Source organism: Gobius niger (assembly GCF_951799975.1).
Source record: "Gobius niger genome assembly, chromosome: 16".
Taxonomy (NCBI): domain Eukaryota; kingdom Metazoa; phylum Chordata; class Actinopteri; order Gobiiformes; family Gobiidae; genus Gobius; species Gobius niger.
In genome coordinates, this window is record NC_136867.1 from 24,787,932 (window position 1) to 24,809,794 (window position 21,863).

The 21,863-nt window shown below is 42.1% G+C and overlaps 1 protein-coding gene across 1 annotated transcript in view; it reads left to right on the plus strand.

Moving 5' to 3' along the window:
• Positions 1–21,863, plus strand: part of slc25a21 (solute carrier family 25 member 21) — a 180,787-nt gene that overhangs the window by 150,937 nt on the left and 7,987 nt on the right. The window contains exons 5-8 of the mRNA XM_079573564.1: positions 7,282–7,348; positions 9,207–9,266; positions 17,427–17,534; positions 17,615–17,779. Of these exons, the coding sequence (XP_079429690.1) occupies positions 7,282–7,348; positions 9,207–9,266; positions 17,427–17,534; positions 17,615–17,779 (400 nt within the window). The remainder of the gene's footprint in view (positions 1–7,281; positions 7,349–9,206; positions 9,267–17,426; positions 17,535–17,614; positions 17,780–21,863) is intronic.

Consider the following 21,863-nt stretch of genomic DNA (forward strand, 5'->3'; position numbering starts at 1 on the left):
TCCCCCCGATACCATACTGGTATTGTTTAACGGTGCCCAGCCCTGCCTAAACCTGCTGTAATTTTCAAAATGTAATGACTTAAAGGGGGTATTATGCAAAATCGACTTTTTCAAGCCTTACATCATGTTATTATGTCATTCCCTCATTAAAAACATGCCTGAAGTGTTGCCTTGGCACATTCACGTATTTTTGAGTAATCTTATAAACTCTGATGGCGGCCATTTTAGGGATAGGTTTGCCTGAGTCCTCCTAGGAACGCCCCCACCTCCTGGAGACGCCTCCGAGCTTTCGTCACCAGCCGAGTAACCAACCACTGCTCCTCAGCAGAATCCCCTCCCCACTGATGCCACAGACAGCGTGTGGAGGGGGTGTGTCGGAAAGGGTCAGCAGTTCTTAAAGAGACAGAGGCCTATTTCAAGACATTCGCTACAGCCATTTTGAGAGAGCAATTTTATACAAGGCAGTTATTTTAATTTACTGCATTTACAGACCAACAGAAGGTTTCGTCATCATTGTAGTGTGATATATATTTTCCCATACTGAGATATGTTCTTACCTTATAGCTTGGACTACTTCTTTAAACCAACGTCAAACTGTCATCTTGAGCCTTGGGTCATAACTTCTGGAGACATGCAACTTACATGAAAGCTCATTAACTCAGAAGAGCTCGGGGTAAAGCTGCTGCTCCTCCATATTGAGAGAAGCAGGTGCTAATTTCAGAAGCCTGCACCCGGAAAGAGTTTTGTCTCTTTGCTGGTCAATGAATGCTTCAGGATCCTCCGTTGCAGCTGGAGAGTCTGTGGAGAGAGAAACTTGGGCATTTTTGCATTTCCCCACGTCAGCCTCTTATATTCAAGCTTTCAATCTCAGCACTTTTCAGAAAACCTTCTGCCTTCGCCTCGCGTTCCCATCCCGAGGTGACCGGTGTTATTGCCGCGCCGTTCCTTGAGATTACCGGAGACAGCTGGCAGAAAAACTCCTTACTCCGACACTATTTCACTCCCAAGATCACACACTCTCTGCATCTCTAATGTGTAGCTTTAGTTCCCCCTTTTTACAAAATAAAACGGGCAGAATTCTGTGAAAAGGCGCTCGGGAACGTGGCCACATGTTGGCTTTGCACTGAAGCTAAAAGAATGTGGCGTTGGCTCAGTAGAGTCTGTCAGAAAACGCGCTGGACTAACACTTCAGAAACGGCAGTGGTCAGATTGGTGCAATTTTATAGTGAGAGTAACAACTGTAGAAGGAGCAGCCAAAGCTAAAGTAGCAATTTGTAAATGTTTGTATTGAACATAGTGGGAAAATAATGGTAATATTTGCACAGTATGTTCGACTCGTAATGATGCAGTCATATAATAGTGACTGTTTATTTAAGCATGAAGAGGTGGCAGAGAATTAAGCTTTAATGCAATATTGATCTAAAGCAGCTCAAACAAAATAGCCAGTAGTTTCTACTTCATTGGGGAAAAAAGAGGGAAACGTCCACGTGGCTGATGTGGCTGCATAGACTGTAAAAATTAATCATCGTGGCCGACTTCTTCCTGTAACCGTAAGGAAGTCGCGGCTGGCTCCAAAAGTTCCTGCTTCCGAGGGACTTTCCCTTAAAAGCTTTTTGTCCCTCTCCACGTGCTTGTCTAAACATGCGCAACATCGTCCTATATTTATCCTTTTTACAATTTACAATTTTTATTTTCACCCTATTTTACATAAAACAGCTCGCTCCAAAAAACAGCTAAATTGCTAGCATTAGCAAGCTTCAGTTAGCCTGTGCTGAAGCCACGCTCCCTCAGTCCATTCTTAATCGTATTGTCTACTGAAGCTAAGTGTTTTTACTCCTGTGGTGGGACTTGTTTGAAATTTTTAATACAATTTATCATTTATCAAGGTTGTATTTATTTTATAGAAGGTTTATTTTAGATGCTTTTTTTGTATGTGAGGCCTGTGTGATCATTTCAAACTCTTCATATACAATAGCAGTTTTATTTTTTTTGTTATTATTATTATACATTTTTTATTTGGGTGGCACGGTAGCACAATACTTAGCGCTCATGCTTCACAGCTAGAGGGTCCCGGGTTCGATTCCCACCTGGACGGGGCCTTTATGAGTTTGCATATTCCCCTAGTGTCTGTGTTTCCCCCCGGGTAATCCGGTTTCCCCTACCACTAAAAACATGTACAATAGGCAAGGACGAATGTGTATGTGAATGCATGGTGGTGGTCAGAGGGACCTTTCGCGCAGATGTTTGCAGTCTTGACAGCCCTTCAGTCCGTCTCCCCCAGGGGAAACTGAAGCTACACCACCGAGTGTCCAATGAATGTGTAATTGTCTCATGTCTGTGAAAGGCGCTATATAAATAAAGTTCTTCTTCTATTTTCTATTTGACACTGGACACTGACTAAATAAGTCCATAATAGCTTAACTGTGAACAAACTATATAATAGTTCTTGGCTTCACGCGGTGTTCGTCCCTAAAAAAAAAACGTCTTGCAGGAAAAAGGAAACTCTAAAAGTGTCTGTGTCGCTTAAGTAAAGTGTGATTCATTTTGATAATAATCGCACTAAACATTATCTAATTAATTTGTCGGAATTCATTGAAAAAAAGTCCCTGCCCTAAATATAACTGCAGAAAGTCTATAGCATAACACTCCTCTTTGACAGTCTGTCCCTTTAATCCGCTTGAACTCACTTCTACAAATAAACTTTGATTAATTGACATGTCGTTGCTTCAGACTCTTGCGATGTTTAAAGTCACAGATCATAAAGGGAGTTTGCATGCACTCCTTATGTTTGCATTGGTTTCTACTTTGTACTGTAGGATCTCCTCCCTTGAACAATTCAGGTCATACTAAAACCTGTCCTTGATTTGAAAGCAGCATCGCGTTTCACTCTCAATCGGTTGCGTTGTAAAATAACTTGGAAAGACTTTCTGCCACTTTGTTTTGTGGGTGACTTTGCCTAAAACACTGAGCGCGTTCTGAGGCGTTTTGCATTTTCTATCAGCGGCAAAAGCCAAATGGAAAAAAGTATCTGCCATCCATCAAGGCCTTCTGACAGCTGCCAACCACAAAAGGTGTTTCTGCCTCGGCAACAGCATTTTCAGAACTCCATTCCAAACTATTACACGCAGCAAAACCAACTATGAAACCCGTTTAATCTCACGACGTGTGAAGAAGACAATAAAGCTCTAATTACTTGTGCATTAATTATGAAAGTGTATGTTGTGACAGCGTTGGCGCGTGTCTAAAATCGGCACCAGTCGGACCAGTCTGAGGCCGTCCCTTTTGAAACAACAGAGCTTTGAGCGCAGGGAAAATAGTTACGCAGTTTCCCGGTGACAGTTTGCTATCAACACAAAGCCGATAAGGCAGATTTGCATTCACAGAAACATCAAGGTGGAATGTTTTTGGCATCTCCCGCAAAAGCTGGTTTCTTTATTTGGAAACAAGTCTTGCCTTTGTGAAGCCAGTGCAGTTTTTAGCGTCTGCAGGTGACAGAGGCTGAGGCGGGCTACAGGTGATGTCATGGGGCGCATGTATTTTAGTGTAAACGAATAGGAACGGCACACACTGCAGTTGTGAGTGTGTAGGAAACAGGTTTAGCGCTGACGACGCACAATGATGAGTGTCCGATAGGTCGGAAGTTCATTGGGTTCAGCTGCATGTCAGGATTCGAAACGTCACAAATTTCATGAGTAGATCTTTGACATCGGCTTTCCGAGTTTGTGATGCTGCTTTTTGGAATTTTTAAGATTTTCCTCAACATCTGCACTTCTGATATAACTTTTGGTGTGAGTTGCTTCTCTTTTCTCACATTTTTGGACTCAGGAACATCAGCTGAAATTCCCTGGCCTGGATCCAAAAACCAAAGCCACACAAAGAATGGATTTGGGGACCTAATTTAGATCTCACCCCTCCTGGAACCGCCACCTTAACGGGGTGGAGGGGTTTGAGCACCGGAATGATCCTGGGAGCTCTGTTGTCGGGGGCTTTGTGACCTTGGTAGGGTTTCCAAGGGCAAACAGGTCCTAGGTGACGGGTCAGACAAAAAGCGGTTCAGAAGTCCCTTATGAGGGACCAACAGGCCTGGTTAACCATGAGGCCGTCCTTCTGTGGACCCACCACTTGCAGCAGGAGCCATAAGGGGCTGGTGCAATGTGGGCAACTCCAACAGCTGTCCCCATGACCCGGCAACGGACAAGTGGAAGAGAATGGATGGATGGATGGATGGATGGATGGATGGATGGATGGATGGATGGATGGATGGATGGATTTAAATCTCATATTTGGCTGTCTTTAGTCGACATCTCCGTGGAGACGAGCTGCAGAGATCCCGCTTTTTTTTAGGTATTATTCAACAATAAAAATACAATAAATGCTTTACTATTCTAATCAATTGACCTTTCACCAAACCCCTCCCCAAAAAGGTCATTGTCCAATCATACTTTGGAGCAACCTTTGCTAAAAAAGCAGTGCCTGCTAACTTGTAAGCCAAGGTAAGATTTGTTAACATCCGTCTTGTCGTTTCCAAAGAGTTTCATGAGCTGTCATTGCTGGACGTCATCGCAACAAAACTGTTTCTTGCCGCTGGAATATCTGGAACACATTAAGTGCTGCAGGAAGTGTTTAGTCGCGTGGTTGCATTTAAGGAACCTGGTGCAATCTCCTATTACATCAGCGCTTTATCCTTGACAGTTATAATAATAATAATAATAATAATTTTTTTTTAAATGCATTTTCTGGACACTCAAAGACGCTTTATATTGCATTACTCATTCACTCCATACTTGGTGATGGTGAGCATTCACCCCAGGCTTCCTGGTGTTTCCCATCCAACCAACCAGGCCCTTCCCTGCTTAGCTTCTCAGGCCTGACGGGATCAGGCAGAGCAAAGGCGGTATGGTGTCCCCTTCGTTGCAAAATATATTCCTCCACACACATTGCAACCCATTTGGCCTGAATCTGGAGGATGTCGCGCTGGTATTGCACCAAAAAGAATCACTAACACGCACTTACCCCATTATGACATGTGCTTTAAATTAAAATTCCATAATGAGTTGTTAAATATAAGATAGGCAGAAGAAGTAGCTTTGTCACCTGTTCCTTGATCTTAGCCCCACAGTGACACCAAGGTCTAGTCTAGTCTAAAGTCCTCGCTCATGTATCTGGGTACATATTGTGAGACTGGTGGAAACACAGAGGAAAGTCAACCTTATAGATAAATGAATAAATAAAAGCATCAGCACAAAGCAGCTCAGAGATAGACAGATTGGCAAGCCTTGTAATATAAAGATCATTGTAGAGCAGCTAGTGCAAGTGACTATCAATATAATTCAATGTGAGGAGGTTTTAAATGTTGATGGGAGACCTCTGTGTAACCAGGGCGTCCATTCATCCTCTAAACATACTCCATAAGAGAGACGACTGAACAGATCTGTTTTATGCTCCCATAAAATATATTATTGTACTGCCACAAAGTACATTTTAAGTCATGTCAGAGTATGATTGAGTTAAAAGGAAAACCAAACTCAAATTATACAGATGAAAATCCACTCTATCTTACGCCGGGATCTGAGGTAAAATCACTCACTGCACAGAGAACATGGACACGGCCTGTGGTTTCGGAGTCGGCCTCTGTGAAGCGCCAAGAAACAAGAACTCACTTTGGGGTTTCATTTGGTGGAGACTGTTTTTCAAGTTGACTTTCTGCATTTGTAAAACCTGTCAGTGCAAAGTCGAAATGTGTCTGTTTATGTTCTTTCCGCTGAATTCAGGTGTCGCTTTGAAACGGAGGCTGAGAAAGTCATATGGTACAGTAGTAATGCCCTCGGTAAATTAGATTTTTTGACAGTTTCTGAAACCGTCAGAAGTCCAGAGACCTCAAGAATTTGTGGAAAAATCAACTTCAAACTGTGGATACGATTTTAATATCACCTAATAAGGCCAACGCATACATTCCTCCACTTCTGTGCTCTTCTGTGAAGAACTTCATTGTGCCGATTTAATTTCACATTAGATTCGGCTTGATGCTATCTGTATAAATAAATCCTATAAAACTTTGTGATCAGAAGATGTGTCTCCAAACAGTGTTGTTTTTATCGACGATGATAAAATAATGTCATGGATTCTCCTTTTGTTCCTGACGATAATATATCGGTGACTAGCTAAAAAGGGCTGTTTGGTGACAAAAACAGACATTTATGAGTTTTCGTTGACGAGATGATCATGTTAGAAAGTTATTCGTAGGGCTTGGTACTGTTTTTTTTTCTTTCACAACATTTGATTTTCTATACCAATATCTGAACTATACTTCGATAATTATCAGACTCAATCACAGAATTAATATACAGCTTCTGCTCACTCCTTCCCGTTTACCATAATGACCACGTTTGAAAGGGAAATCAATGGCAGATTTACAGTCTCCTTCTTCCCAGCTGTGACGGAGCATGTTCCTAAAAAGGGCAAAAGGGCGGGATCTTCACTGTAGACTCAGCCCTCGCAGGGCGCGTAGTTCGGTCGTAGCCATGCTAGCTCTAATGCTAACGGCCTGTCAATCAAAGTCCGGCCCTCATTAGTATACAAGATTTCTAAAATGTTTCTTACGAAAACCAGCCTGGTTTCTTCAGTTGTAGCTATCCCAGCGTTATCACAGGAGCAATATCTAGCTGCAGAAAGTTTAAAAAATTAGAAACCAGGCTTTACAGTTGTTTAGAACGTGCGTGAAGTGCAATGCTTTCTAATGGAAGACTAGCTTGTTTTGTCGCCCCTATGTGGAAGTCCTACAGCAATGGCGGGCAATGGTGGCCCCCATAGCAGTGCAACCAGCGGCCATATTTGTCATACATAATCAGAAAACAGAACAATAATTTATTCTGTAAAAGACTATTTCTTTTAAATGAGTTGCTTCATTGGGAGTCCATTTTGTTTATGAAGGATGTGAAGCTGTGAGACCTGTCTGGAACTTGGAGTTCACATGTTCTCCCCGTCTCAGGTTTCCTCCGAGTATTCCGGTTTCCCCCAACCCAACATCTGATCTACGCAATTTTGTTGTACAATCGAATGAGGACAATAAAGTTCTTCATTCATTGTTTGAGCTAAAACAACCAAGTAACTTCCTTTAATGCTGTCCTTGGGCCAACAGGCATCAAAACTTGGTCTCTAAAAGATTTTTTGTTTTTGATCCGACCCGCTAAAACAAAGAGTGCTGCCAAAAGCAACACTGTCTCCAAAGTTAAGAAAACAAGTTCATCATTTGACTAACTTCCCTCCTGTTTGTCGTTACAGAATTTTTGGCTTCTACAAAGGAATCCTGCCGCCGATCGTGGCTGAGACGCCCAAAAGAGCTGTCAAGGTAAATCACCCACCAACGCATCACTGCAAAACGGCTGTAATAAGAAAACAGGATTCAGACAGGATTATATGGAAAATTAGGTGTTTATTTTATGACTTGGCAGGTGGCTCCTGTTTGCTCATCTTCACAAATATTGACTGTCATATCTCGGTTACATGGAACTCTCCATCGCTCCATACTTTTTGGCACGGCACAATTAATCATATTACAACACTTCGCAGAGACTGCAACCGTTTAGGCGAGAACGTTTTGCAAACAACAAAATATCCGGTTTCCATGGGGTCATGTCCTCCTGTACAAACATAGTCAGAAATGATCAGGATTCTTGTTTTAATTCAATGATTCAAATTTCTTTCAACTGTAAAAGCTTCTGTGCAAATATAAAATGTGTGAACTGAATCTTGATTTTAAAGAAAGAAAAATTGCCCGGTTCGACTGTATGGGTTTTCTCTCATGACACTTTCTCTTTTGATGCCGCTGTCCTGGTTCATAGGAGCACCCTGTCCACTCTCAACACTGACCTCCCTCTGGACTGAACCAGGACCACGTCTGAAATGACACAGGTCCAGCTCTAAACTGCGTTGAATACAAAAATATTGCAGTGACTATAGTATTTGGCTGTATGGGTGGTTAGCTCAGTGCCTTTACTTTCCGTCCTGGTGACCCTTATGATGCCTCACGATCATTTATTTCTAGTTTTTTAGGATTAGGAAATGTATTTGTAACCATGGAGACTATTCAATCTGCAGGGAAAACCTAAGAAAATGTTTTATCATGGACCGTCTTAGGGGCCTCCGAGAGGGTGAGTAAAGGCACTAAGCTAACCACCCAAATAGCCACTAGGCAAAATACACATATCAAGTTGCATAGTGTACCTTTAAAGGCACAAAAGTCACCTCTGGGGGTAATACAAGTGTTAATAGGATCTCCTTTTGATGTCTCTGTCCAGAAAACCACCCATGTAGCTTTCCAGAATCACAAAGGAGAAGTTAACAGGCTAGTGGGCAAAGCTAACTGCGAGCTAGCGCCACTTTAGCAGTATTAAAGTTTGAGTGAAAAAAGTTATCTTCATTGTGCAAATGGATGTACAATTTCCTCTCTCCCTTTGGCCTTTCTGTCAGTGTAGTACTGTATTTACTCGCAAGAACAATTAATGAGTAAAAAAACGCTACATGCTACGACACATGCAGTGGTGCTTGTGGCCTCTAGGGGCACGAGTTTCTTAATGCTGCTTTAAATTTGGTTTAATGGTTTGGATACTGTATTTTGATATTTGGCTAATTTTTTTTTTTTTTTTAATCTGCTGTTTATTAAAAAAAAAAAAAAGCATCAGCAATGTAAAAAAATATTGTCAAAATGTGTCTCAAGTTCATATTGTGACCCTCACTTTGGGAACCACTGTAATAAATGAATATCAGATTTATTCTGGAAATATTGGTTGACTAAAACTAAAAAGAACTGTCTGAGTGCAGCTTAAAAACATGTTCCATTTCCTTCAAAAGACTAAATCTAAATGAAAATATGTTGTCAAAATAAACATTATTCTTGCAAACAGCACTTTCCTGGAGTCAATAACCAGAATGTCAGAGCTACGTGACTTGCAATTGCTCAGTCAAATTGTGGTTATCTAATCACATTGCTTAATCTTGACCTGATTATCATTCACTATTAGAGCCGCATAATAATAAATCCTCTTCATGGTTGGTTTCGGTCGGTTTGGCGTCTTCTGTTCATTGTCTTGAACCCGTCACCGTTGTAACACCACATTTCCTCGTCTTTGCTGCTTGTGTTTGTGTTTGAGTCACTTCATTCATTGGCGGTGACTTTTCTGACAGCTCATTTGTCTTTCCCTCCGCAGTTTTTCTGCTTCGAACAGTACAAGAAGCTGCTGGGCCTGACGCCATTGTCTCCGGGAGTGGTGAGTGTGCACACACCTCCGACTTACCTGGGCACGCCTGAGCAAACTCCTCACCTGTGAATGCAGCGAAGTCAAGACAGAGAAAAATGACAGTGACACGAACCAGACAAAACAGCTCACGTGTTACCTCGAGCACAAAGAGTGATAATTACAGTAAAGTTCATTCTAAAGCTAGCTCAAGATCTGAAAATGGATCTTGGGAGCTGTACTGCAGTCATCCATTGCTCCTGACAGGTTTAAACCTTGCAGCATTGAAGGACAGGCCAAATCCCGGGACGGGGGTCGTCAAGTTGTTCTCTTGAATAGAAATGTATTTGCAGAAAATGACCAACAGCAACAGAGTTCTGAAAATAACAAAACAGATCTAAGATTAAATGTATTTTAAGGTGAGGCACTGCATCTATTAATAATAAATGTTGACATTATTAGCTAGCTTTCTCTCGTATGTAAGTGAGTACAATTGTACAATGAAATTCCGTCCAGGTGTTGGGTTACCTGCATGTTTTAGGAAGTCGGGGAAACCGGAGTAATGCCTTCAGTCTCCTCTGAAATGGTGCAGTGCCTCCTGGGTTTGCCCCTGTTCCAGAGCGTGGTGTCCTGCACTGGTCACCTCCACCTTCCTTCTCCTCCTGCGCAGCTCCCTCCCGCCGCTCCCTCCACTCCACAACAGTCTTTCTCCATATTCTGGGAAGAGCGTAGCAGATGACTATAATCTGTTTTATTCTACGGTGAATGGACATTTGTCAGAACAGTAGTAGGAATAGAAGATTTGTGTGGCTTAGCTGTGAGTCTTGCTCGGGTTCCTCCTTGTTTCCTGTAGCGCCTCCATTGTTTTTCTGGTGTGTGGGGCTCCTTTTGAGGAATTGAAAATATGACACCTATTTGGAGTTATTTCACCTGTTTTTGTTTCTACATAATGCCACGTGTTCATCATAGTTGTGTGTTTCCAAAATGTATTTTACAGTAAAGTTTCAAGTTAAACCAATCTGACAGTTCACCTTTTCGGCTTTGTCAATAAGAACAAACAACAAAAAGAAGCACCTTCATCAGGAAGACTCAATCTTCTTCTCATTCCGACCTCCTGTCACCTGTAGCAAATTGTTGCTTTCACCACACAAGAATTCCAAGTAAACACACTCTCAGTCCCCTCCATCATCCTGACAAATCAGTTCCAACTCCAGAGCAGCACTGGCCTAACCTCAGGCTAGATTTAAAAACCCATCCACCCGATAGTCAAATCCTAGGTTGCTATCTCCTATAGAGACCAGTAAAGTTGTGTTTGTACTGGCATTAGCTGCAGTAAAAACGAGCTAACCTCTCTAATCGGACCCTTTATCTCCACTGTACTTTCCCTCTAACTGACAGTCCGTAAATCAGAATGAAGTGAATGTTCGAGGACAAAAGGATGACACACACAGAGCTGGGCTAAAACCACAACTGCAGTTTTTTTCTTTCGCTACAGGGGATGTTAAACCTTTCAAAGACCTCGTTCTACAACCTCCAAAACATCTCCGAAATCTCCTTTACCGTTTCGACGCAGCAAAACGTATCCGTGTCTTTATCTCCACAAGAAATTTCTAAATATGGATTGAAACTGATCCTTTTTTTCCAGCTTTTAACCATGTTGTATCATTATTCCCTCATCAAAAACACACACACTATGTTAGATTAGAGTGGGTACATCGACATTTTCTTAACTCAACAATCAATCACGGGGCCTTTTCTGTGCTCAGATTGAGTTTATCACGGCATCGGTTTGGTGCTGGAGACAGGATGACCATAGCGTGTTGCCTTTGCGTGTCAGTTCCATATTATCTCTTCATTCGTGTGCTTTGTGTGTCTATAATTGGGCATCATTTTATTTGCTTTCTTTCAACCGTCAAAGCAATGGCCTGCAAGTAGTTCACGCTGAAGGTGTGTCATGCAAATCTGGTGCCGACACTTGCCCCAGACACTTTCTCACTGCATGTAAGACAATGCACGAGGAAGATGGGCCCTTTTTTCATGTAGTTAATTATGTAGAGATCGTGCTTTTCTTGGCACAGTCTTTGTGGCACCCGGCAGATGTTGATTTTGACATGAGATTAACGTTCGTTCACACTCTTCACAATGGCGGTTTAATCACAGGTACGGCGGGTTTATTTGCACAACATGAGAGAACGTTGATAATAAAGCCTTACACTATTACATGTTCACTGACTAGCGAGTTGTCCGAGAAGAATTAAGGCGAGGCACTGCAGGTGAATGAAGAAAAAAATAGATTCAGAGATGACAATTTCCCAATGAGCTTCGTAAGGCAGTCATCTGAAGTAGTTTAACAGTCTGTGAAGTGAGAACCATCTCTGGGGACGATATCGTAAAGCTCACGGAGAAAATAGAAGTGCAAATGCAGTAATCAAAGCAAAAGGCGACTATTTTAAAGAATCTATTCCAATTTTTTGTTTGTTCAACATAATTCCACGTGCGTTTGTGCATAAATGAACGCCTTCAGTGAGAATCTACAGTGTACATAGTCTTGAAATAACATAAAAAGCGTTTCCAAACTTATATATCAACTTCATTTAGAGAAGAAGGAAATCTTTCAGGTTTTGGAGCGACCACATTAGAAGGAACAGGCCACCATTTTTACATACTGAGATATGTTCTTACCTGAGCTTAGACGAGTTGATGCGTACCTGACTGGTCACGCAAAGCGACCAAAGTTGTTGTTAGCATTTGGCCTCTCCCAATGTAATCCTTAGCTCCAAATAGGGCTGAAGTTAGAAGCGACCACACCCTTCCACGGGCACGCACAAAGACCAGACAGGTACACATGAACTCGTCTAAGCTCAGGGAAGAACATATCATAGTATGGAAGAACTGTGTGCCCTCAGTCACGCAAAAAGACTAAAGATGTTGTTAGCATTTGGCCTCTCCCAGCATATTCCTATAGCTCCAAACGGGGGTGAAGTTGGAAGTGACCACGCTCTTCCACGGGCACAAAGACCTGACAGGTACGTATCAACTTGTCTTAGCTCAGGTAAGAACATATCTCCGTTTGGAAAAACGGTGGCTTGTTCCTTTAAAGCTGCACCTAAACACTATTATGATAAAATAAAATTTAGACATACAGCGCAACCGATCTGGTTTTCTTTCATAGATGCTGCGTTTTCAATATAGATCTATGGAGGTAATTTATTCTACTACAAGAAAATAAACAGATTAATACTTGTTTTGTTTCTAAGTTTAGTCAAGTTAGCTTTGTTGCCAGGTCTACTGTACTTCATAATCTTAAGTAGCTTTAGGTTTGTTTGTATTCTTTACTATGGGGCACTACTCGATTGTTTGAGGAGACCGTTTTGTCCCGAGAGCCTTGAGTTGAGTGAACACTAACACTGTCTCAACGTAAACCAACAGAAAAAGGCTTGTTTCTTGACTAAATGTGTTCCTCCTGAGTCCCGAGTGCAAAGCCTCGGCTGCGTCGGGACAGGCCGCTGAGGAGGAAGAGTGATGGGTGGTTTTGGGCGCGGCCTGTTCACATTCACTGTTCAGGTAGCAGCAGGTTGTCACGGTGATGGATGATTTTTATACCTGTGCGTCTGGACTTGTTTCTAAAGCCACTGCTCCGGAGATGTTTACCCACGCAATCAATCATGAGCCGAGAGATGTCACCTCCGCCTTTAGTCCCTTCAGCTTCCTTCTTCCAGAAATGTAGGAGCATCGCAGTTCTGGTTTCTTTACTTTCTTTGAAATGATGCATCAATCAGTCTTTGTTGGTTTAAATGAACATATGGGCCACAGCAAGTGAAAATAAAGATACGTGGTTCTTTGATACAGCGTTGACAATATATGACTTGTTAGTGAGTTAAAACCAGGACAAAATAAGACTGATTTGGGTCTAAATCTATGTAAATGTATTTATTTTATATGAAGCATTCAGACAAGCAATGCACAGACATTCCTTGACAGGCATGGGACCGATGAGTTTAATCATTTGTAACAATGAAATACATATGTTTTAACGTTAATTTTAGAACAGAAGTGACTAATGTCTGGAAGCTCTGGCGGCCATCTTGATTCTTTGGAATTCGGGCTCACAACCTATTTGATGTCCTGTTATATAGCTAGGATATATCACATTTTGGGCCCTACTACACAAAATAGCTTTTATTTTTCAGATTGCAACCTTAGTCACAGACAATTGAATGAAAATTCTCATCCTAAGTACACCCAGGCCTAGATCTGGGTCTCAAAATGATCTAAAACAAACCTAAGCGGGTGTAAACCACAAAGACGCCTCACCCGAATGCATTGTCTGTACCCAATTTTTCTACTAGTATCTTATATGCCTGTGTGGGCTGGAGACTGAAATACATGACACATTAATACAAATCAATATATCAAAGTATGTGTAGTGGTTTGTGAAAAAAATGCAATTGATCATTGATATTGATCATAACAAGGCCGCCCAAGAAGTGACTTCCTGTTTCAAATCCAGCACGCCAAAATAAAAAGCATCTTATTCATTAGTTCAACTTTCTTTCTGCCTAACTACGGCGTTGTTCTGATTTGAAGTTATTCACAGAGTCCATTCTCATTGCAATTATAAAGCAGGCCAGTTTCTGTTAGGTCATGTTTCATTACTCTGAAACATGACCATTAAAGTTTTGAAAAGTGCTTATCCCCTGTGGAGAACTGAGATGTCGGAGCTATAGGAATATACCGGGAGAGGCCAAATGCTAACAACATCATTGGTCTTTTTGCGTGACTGAGGGCACACAGTTCTTCCACACTGTGATATGTTCTTCCCTGAGCTTAGACGAGTCTTTGTTGCTGTGGTTGCTTTTATCTTCACCCCTGTTTGGAGCTATAGGAATATACTGGGAGAGGCCAAATGCTAACATCTTTGGTCGTTGTGCGTGACTGAGCGCATGCACAAAGACCAGACAGGAACGCATCAACTCGTCTAAGCTCAGGTAAGAACATATCTCAGTATGTAAAACGGTGGCCTGTTCCTTTAAAACCTCTCTTGAACGCACCTTGACCACCAGTTTGTGGCGGTATGAACTTCAATATCCAGCCTTCAATGAAAAAGGTTTGCACAGCCCTGTTTTAAACTTTTTTTGTTATAAACAAAACACATCAGGTACAGGGATTTTAAACCGAAGTAGGTCTAGTATTGCTGATGAGCCGGTGCCCGTGTACCTGACCCACTGAGGTAAATAATTTTGCACGCACTTGAACGCCATCTTGAACCAATGCAAACACGCACTCGCCCCATTCCTCCATCCGGCTTGTTATTAATTAGGCTTTGTTGCACTCTGATCCCTCGAAGTGCGGTCCTGCCCTCGTCTAATCGCTCTCTTCATTAGCGCCGGCGAATTACACGTAACCGAAGCAGCTGCCGTTTCCCCCCCGCGCGCAGCTGAACGCCTTCACTCTGATTAAGCGGGACACGCGGGGTAATAGGACAAATACAGAATTAAAGCGCGCTCCCTCGGCTGTGCAAACATCGCCGGGCCTGTCTGAGGGGATGGGATAAAGAGACCCGGAGATTAATGAACCCGAGACACGATCTCGACGTGTTCCCCATTACGCAGGCCGACGTGACGCAGCCAAACGCGCACGGCCGAACAAACGGAGCTCTGTGGCAGCCGCCCGCAAGCACGCCGCAGCCAAGCGCGCTCAAGTGTGCCCGCTTCCTCTAATATTAGCTCGCATTAAAGGGATTCAGCTGGATTTTATGTGGAAAAAGCTTCATTACACACTCCGCGCTGGCCACAAATCACATGTACCTGTATGCAGTGTCAATTTTATAAGGAATTGCGGTCCGTGGGAATTTGGCGTATTGTAAATGTGACTCAAAAGGCCCTGGGACTGTTTATTTACTTTATGTAGAATCAAAGAGGAAGCGCATGCATTTTTATTTGTTTGTTGTGGTCCAAACTCTCTGCTGACTTTTCAAACGCATTTCGAGCATCTCAATTTCTCACAGGGATGACTTTAGAGCTTTTCCCAACCAAGGGTGCGGGGCCCCCAGGGGGTACGAGAGCATTTGGCTGGCAGGGGGTCCTGGGAATAATTTTTCAGATCAAAAAGAAGATGAAACTGAGTTGTATTTCAATAGGATTTAAGAAGTTAATATTTAGTGATAATCTCCTGTAAAAAGACGGGACGCTGCAGGTAAATAGGGATTTTTTTTTTTTATTATGGATCAAGCCAATGTTGTTTCGCTGACATTTTTGTTACAAAGTTTGTACTTTTTCCGAGGGGATTTTGGATATCTTGTTTAGTTTTAAAATGAGATGTTTTTAGTGGAACATTCTGTTAAAAATTCACTTTGTTTTTTGACATTCAAAACTCAATAAATCAGGCTAGGATGTATGCCGCGTCACGCTTGATCTCGGAAGTTGGAATTTCCGCGAAATTTCAACTGGAACGAGCACCAACTCCGTAATACCAACTCGGTAACTCGGGACAGAATCACCAAACCCAAGAAGGAGAATTTAAAGATGGCTGTGCCCGACGTGACATGTTAGCTTTATTTTGAACTCAAAACACTTCAAAAATACTCATAAATCTGAGTGATTATTTTCAAAATATCTCGCAGCTACCACACGATCAAAGGGGTACTTTGAGTAGAAATTAAAGACTTCAGGGATATGCAATATTTAAAAAGACTTTCTACAAGGTAGAATGTAGAAATGAAAGTTGGGCTGACTTGGGTGTTGGAAAGATACATGTCCACAAGCCGGCTTTAGAGTGGAAGCCCTGGAGGGAGCGATGTCAGGCCTGGGGGCGATGCACATGTTCAGTTTATGCATGCAAAGCTGACATGCTCTGTTAGGCTTTATGGTGTCACTTTACATATCAAGCTCAGACAAAACTTCAATCACAGCTCCACAGGCTGTTTCTACAGAGCCAACTGTTGTCTGTGGTGAAGATCTTCCCCGATAAGAGCTCAATTATACATGTGAGTACAATGGAGAACTAGTGAAGTCAAATTACACCTAATCTCCTCATTGCATGACATTACTTTTATTTTGAATTTCCAAGACTCGTTTGGAGTTGCAGCATAATACTTGTCCAGTGTCAGAACATGGGTGAAACATGGGTGAAATGTCTTGCCCAGTGCAGATTACTAGTTTGTTTGGATGGTTGTTTGGAGTTTTGAGATAAGAGCTGAGTTTCTGCCGACTAGTGATGATCAAATGGATCTTTTGAAAACTCTCTTCAACACTGGTGCACTTTGAACAAGCAGAAAAGCAACATAAAGCAGCAGGTGACATGAGTGACATTTCTGTGCCGTTTTCTTTTGTTTTATTTTGGCACAAACTCACATTGGTGGAAACCAGTCCTGCTGTAAATCTGGATTCATAACCAAACACTAAGCCTCTGCGTATATAACATGAGCATGAAGGTTTTCACGGCTGGCAGACCCTTTCACCAGAAAAGCTACAAAACAATTGATCCTGGAGCGTTGTAGAGACCACCAGGATTGAAAGTAAAGGTGCCGTGCTGACACCTACACTTCAAGGTCAAATACACACATAGATCAACTTTTAATGATGTAAGACTCCCATCCAATCACTGCTGTGGTCCTCGATGTTCACAAAAGTAACCTCCAGAATGTTATTCCCCTTGAGTGTTAATTCATAAAATGACTCTTCAATTTTGTCCTTATGTTACAATGGCACTGGATACCTGATGTGTAGGACAATTACACATCGGGCACCATGAGCACCTTTATCACTTGCAGAGGATTGGGAGAATGATGGAGCTCATTACAAATAGACTGACTTGGTTTCACTCCTGTCCCGGTGTCTTCCTGAGTCCTGTCTGTCAGCTCCCATTCAGAGAAGCCAAACCGAATGCAGGTGTCTTCTGTGCCTCATCTATCTACAGTCTGCCAACACAAACAGACAGAGGTCCATTGGCGTCAGACAAAAGGAACTCGGAGAACGGGTTTGTGAAAGCGAAACCAGCACTCAGCGAAGGGCCCTCTCGGTCTGGACATGTTCTCCCTCAGCCCTGTTTGGTTTAGCTTTCTACTTGGACTTGACGTATTAGGTGCCTTTGAACCGGTATAGAAAGGGGTAAATGTAACTTCAGCGCTGTAATATAAATGTGGAAAGGTTCCTGTTGAACTGTTGACTTGAGTGGATGCTTTCTGGGCTTTAGGCGTTGACGGTGGCCGGACTGGGCTCTGGTCTGACTGAAGCCGTGGTGGTGAATCCGTTCGAGGTGGTCAAAGTCAGTCTGCAGGCCAACAGAGACGCCTTCAAAGAGGTCTGTGGATTCATTTTTTTAAAATTACAAGTCGTAATAAAAGTGTGTTTTAACCTGTTGTTTCTTGTTGTTCGCTTCAGCAACCGTCGTCGTTTGCTCAGGCAAGGAAGATCATCAAGTCGGGAGGTTTCGGACTGAACGGACTGAACAGAGGCCTGACCTCCACTTTGGGGCGACACGGGATTTTCAACATGATCTACTTCGGATTCTACTTCAACGTCAAAGATACAATTCCCGCCAGTCAGGTGGGTACTATATTCCCTCCAATCAGGTGGGTACTATATTCCCTCCAGTCAGGTGGTACTATATCCCCGCCATTCAGGTGGGTACTATATCCCCGCCATTCAGGTGGGTACTATATTCCCTCCAGTCAGGTGGTACTATATCCCCGCCTGTCAGGTGAGTATTATATTCCCTCCAATCAGGTGGGTACTATATTCCCTCCAGACAGGTGGGTACTATATTCCCTCCATTCAGGTGGGTACTGTATTCCCTCCAGTCAGGTGGATACTATTCCCTCCATTCACGTGGGTACTATATTCCCTCCAGTCAGGTGGGTACTGTATTCCCTCCAGTCAGGTGGATACTATTCCCTCCATTCACGTGGGTACTATATTCCCTCCATTCACGTGGGTACTATATTCCCTCCAGTCAGGTGGGTACTATATTCCCTCCAGTCAGGTAGGTACTATATCCCCACCAGTCAGGTGGGTACTATATTCCCTCCAGTCAGGTGGGTACTATATCCCCACCAGTCAGGTGGGTACTATATTCTCTCCAGTCAGGTGGGTACCACATCACGTCACACCACCCCCTATAAGTCTATTGGTCGTTACTGAAAATTAAGCAACAGATCTAACTTACGAAAATAGGGACAGTGCTCGACCTTATTACACAAGAACACACTGAGTTGAAGATTTCTGTACATTTTTTTTGTAGTTTTACACATTTTTTACTCAAAAATTGTCCTTTGTGTCCAATTTGGTTAATTATTGACCATTTCTCTGTTAATTGGAATGAATTAACATTTTTCGATATTATTGATGCGTTGTTTGTGGCATTACACATATTTTAACTTGCTGCTACCTATAAACCCTGTAATAATAAGAATCATAATCAAATAAAAACAGCAAAGACTGTTATTATTGAAGTTGTATAAGATCCCTAATTCTCAAAGTCTCAGTAGTTTAGACGTCTACAAACATGTTCTAAAATAAATGAGACTCTTATAAGTGTAAGAAGTTTTAAACACAAATCCCACGTCTTATCGCTATATACTTGTGACATTATTTGCACTTTGTCTTGATACTGTATAACATGACGTCATCATTTGTCCCATATTACTTTCCCCGTGTTTGACAGTTAGCTCTCTGACAGCGTGATTAGTTGCCTCCAGGACGAGGAAGAAGGAAACCCAAATCAGCGAGCGGCTCGTGGAGATCAGCCAGGGCTAATGCCGTCTGTTTGCTCTTCATAACATCCTCCAAGTCTCGCGTTTCACATCCGGCCCAAACAAACCTCCTTTCTGCCTCGTGCAAACGTTACCATACGCTGCACATGTACCAGCATTAGATTAAGCCCCAATGAAGTAATGGGAAGCAGGCTCCGCCGCGTTATGACAGAGAGGGGTTACAGTCGCAATTAGGACCAACAATGTAGGACGAAAACTAAATATCAAATTGCTGTTTTTCTGACGAGCTTTGCAGTTGCGATAAGATTTGTGGCTTGCTTTTTTTAAAGAACACATTTTTGCATATTTTATAAGCTTTAGCATTTGAGAGAAAAGTAAGAACAAGTATATAAGTAATAGCCACAGAGTCGCAGTGGCTCAGGACTAACCCACATCTGATCTACGCAATTTCATTGTACTATTGTATAATGACAAATAAAGTATAAGTAAGTTTTATTTGTCAATGCACAATTGGACGAAATTACGTAGATCAGATGTTTGGGTCTGGTCATATTTATGGAGGTAGGTGCTCCTCTGAAAACTCCTGGGTTTGTCCCTGTTTTCATCACCTTTTTGTCACTTCTCTGTTATTCCTTTGTTTCTTTTTAGTTTCTCTATTGTCGCTTTTCAGTTTTTTTTGTTTGTTGCATTTTCATCACACATTTATGTCAGTTTTTTTGTCAGTTTTTTGTCACATTTTCTCGCTCTTTTGTTGCACCTTCTCCATCCTCTTCCTCCTGCGCAGCTCCCTCCGCTCCCGCTGCGCCGCCTCCTTTTGCTCCTTTTCATCTTCATCTTTCTCCTCCTTGTCCTTTGGCTGCCATTCTTCATCGGAGGGTCACCTGTGGAACTCCGCCTTACAGTTGAGCAGTTGAGCCAGGACTCGGTGAATAGAAAAATGCAACAGTCAGGTTTAGACTTGTTTTTTGTCCAGGTTCAGTCCTAGTTTAGAGTAAACAGCAGTAGTGGAGATAAAGTACTATATACTGAGATGGGGATGGAAAGCCGCTACATGAAAGATGAAAAGTTCCAATGTTTACAATGGCACTGCAATCATTGAAATAATTGAAATAGTATTGTTTTTTGTTTTTTTTTCCAAATTCCCCAACCCACGCACACTGCTACAAATAAGTTTCCTGTAATAATAATAAGTGTTCTAAGAAGTCCGAAATTAGGAGCAAAAATAGGTTGCCAGAAGAGAGAGGAGTTTGAGAACCGCTGCTTTGCGTGCACATTTTTCCGATGACGTAGGACACAGCGAACCCAGTGGCCATCTCCTCGGTGATAATTACACGGCTGAGCGACTCAAATAGACCCTTGTGAGAGATTGCGGGTTTTCTGGGGGGGGGTTGTGTGCGTCCATAGAACTGTCCACTTTATGAAGATCCAACTCTTGACGACGCTGTGTATTTTTATGCATTCCCCAAGCCATCTCCCAGACCACATATTCTGCGGGATTAGGAAATCCGGGCCGCGCTGCTTTCTAATTTAGATTCAGCGGAGATTAAATGAAGTCCGGGGAAAGTAAATCGCATGGTATTGCTTTAAAAGACGTGATGTAGATCCAGAGAGATGATACAAAAGTGTTGTGGCTCTGGGGAAAAATGCAATACTTTTGGTCTGTTTCACTGGAAGGACCTTGTAAATCCATCATGTTTTTTTTTTTTCTAACTTTGTTGCTACTTTAGCCCCACAAAAACATACACAGCTATTTGATGCGTCCACAGGAACTTGTGTCAATAATTACAGCTATTGTACTGGCAAGACAGTAGATGTTATTCTCAAAGCTGGTCATAGTAGTCGTCCAAATAAACTTCCTAATCTTTTTGCAATTGGAGCTGTCAGATATAATTGTTTGATCTAAAAATCGTACTGGGACTGATTCGTCTACAAAAGCGCTGGAGTGTTTTGTTTATTTTTTTCAGGGAAGACTTTTTAAAGTTCTAGTAGTTGATGTGTTGGACGTTTCGCCTCTGATCTGAGAGACTTTGTCACAAATGAACTCAGGCTTAATAACCACCTTTTTTCATCCTAAAAGCTGCTCTCAAACTATAGAAAACACATTAAATGTTCTTTCTAATAAAGAGGGGTGACACTTGGACAAGGTAACCCCTCCCTTTGGTCTCTATTAAAGGGATGGTCTGTAAGATTGCTAAACGAGGAGTGAAAGAGAGCAAAATATTAAACTCTTACCTCAACCGAGTGCGTTTTCTCCAGTTCAGCTTTACCCAAATCTTAAAGGTGACTGCCTTTAGGCCAGTGTAACGGCTCATTTGAAAGCTAAGACCGACAAAACTCATCTCAATGGTAATTTTCCTTGTATGTTTGCTTTTTTTTTTCATTGCATTTTTATTGGGTTTTAATCCATTTTTTTGTCACTTTTCTGTTACTCCTTTGTTTCTTTTTAGATGCTGTATTGTCACTTTTCTGTTGCTTTTTGTGTCGGTCTTCGGTTGTGCTATGCAGCTTTTTTTGTTGCATTTTCATCACACATTTTTATCACATTTTCTTTTTCATCCTTGATTTCTTTTCTTTTCTGTTTTTTTTTTCCACATTTTTTTCAAGAAGCTTTTAGATTTGGGTAAAGCCAAACTGGAGAAAATGTGCTAAGTTCAGGTTAAGAGGTTAACAATCAAGCTCCATCCTCCTCTCTTCTTCTTCTCATTGGTCAAAGCCGTGGCACCGGGCATTCTGATTAGCTGCCGTGAGAGAATAGAGATAGTGATTTATTTTACCTCAAGCTGCAATTACACGCAGTCTATTGAATTTGTACAACACATAAAATTCACAGACTGTCACTTTGCGACTGCCTGTGGCCAAAGTTCATTAGTGTTGCTGACGAAGCTTCTTGAACGAAAGAAGAACCGTCTGACACTTTA